At 69.0% G+C, this 1,402-nt stretch overlaps 1 protein-coding gene across 1 annotated transcript; it reads left to right on the top strand.

Annotated features, from left to right (window-relative positions):
* Positions 1-903: 903 nt before the first annotated feature.
* On the top strand, positions 904-1,383 carry AURANDRAFT_69355 (hypothetical protein; the record flags this gene model as incomplete). The annotated part of the gene is made up of 1 exon (XM_009045123.1): positions 904-1,383. A coding segment is annotated over one exon (480 nt), but the record flags the coding sequence as incomplete, so codon positions are not given.
* Between the last annotated feature and the right edge of the window lie 19 nt (positions 1,384-1,402).

Here is a 1,402-nt window from a genome sequence, read left to right as displayed (position 1 = left end):
TGCCGCAGCTCGCGCCGTCGTCGCTGCCCCCCAGCCCGACCATGGCGGGCCCGCTGCTCGTCTGGGAGTCCGGCGCGACGTTGTCCGTGCACGGCTTGACGGTGGCGCATTCCGGCTCCCGTCCCATCCAGTGTCGGTTGGCGGCGGCGACTTCAGGTCGTGCGCGAGCACGCTGGTTCGGCGCCCCCTGTGGCGGGAGACTGGCCTAAGGTAACTCATATATAACTAACTTAGCTGGAGGACCAAAGCTGAAAAGCAGCCATCCATGCCGAAACTCGGCTGTGGACGGGCTGCCAAGCACGACGCGCGCCGCGGCTCAAACCTGGTCAACGACCCGAGAAACGCGCATTGGGGACACCCGCGACCGCTTCGAGACCCTCTCAGACACCCCTCGAGTGCCTCAGCCGCGTAGATCGTCCGCTGGGCCCGGCGCTGACCACGACGACCACTCGGAGCGCTCGACGCGCACCGCCGGGGCTGCCACGCGCGCGCGCGCGATGATGGAGATAAAAACACGGCCGCGCGCGGGGAATCCCATCGCGACACTATACCTTCGCGATTCCCCGCGCGAGGCCGTGTTTTTGTTGCACCAGGACCGACATATCGCCCCTCGACGCGTCGAAATGGCCCGGATCCAGAGGCCCCGTTCGCCCCGAAATCGTGCTCGTCTCTCGAGATCGAGAGCGGCGCGTCGAAGACCGCCCACCGGCGCGGCGCGGGCTCGAAGGCCGCCGGGGCGCCCGGCGGACCGAGCCGCCGAACGCGGCTGTCAAAGTCGGGCGCTGCCCATCGGATCGGCTTCCCAGTGCACTGGAGCCCCTAGAGAACTTTAGGCCTGTGTGGCGCCGGCCCTTTGACTCGAGTGAGTGATGCGCAACCAAAAAAGTGCATTCAAAACACGCGATGATGATGGGGAGCCCATTGTGGCTCCTCCCGGTCGTCTTAACCACGACGGCCTCGCGGCCGTACGTCGGCACGTGGCAGCTCAACGACTCCTACACCGCGCCGCCGTACGACCGGCGCCTCTTCAGCTTCGTGCCGGGCTTCCACGAGGGCCACATGCAGCGCGACGTCAAGTGCCGCGACGACAACTCCTGGCGGTGGCAGTGGCGCCCCGCGGGCGACGCGGCGCCGCTGTCGATGATGGGCGCCGCCGAGCTCTGCGCGACGCTCGGCGGCGTCCGCGTGCTCTCGCTCGGGGACAGCCTGAGCCACCAGCTCGTCGAGACGTTTCGCGTGCGGCGGCTCGAGCGCGACTTCGCGGTGCCGGCGTCCTTCGGGAAGAGCGACACGAGCGACGGCAAGAGCGACGGCAAGAGCGCCGCGACGAGCGACGGGACGAGCGGCGGGAAGGGCGACGGGCGCCGCGCGGCGAACGACCCCGTCGCTCGGCCGACGGGCG

This window comes from Aureococcus anophagefferens (assembly GCF_000186865.1).
Source record: "Aureococcus anophagefferens unplaced genomic scaffold AURANscaffold_1517, whole genome shotgun sequence".
Classification (NCBI taxonomy): Eukaryota; class Pelagophyceae; order Pelagomonadales; family Pelagomonadaceae; genus Aureococcus; species Aureococcus anophagefferens.
This window is presented reverse-complemented; position numbering and strand designations above follow the sequence as displayed.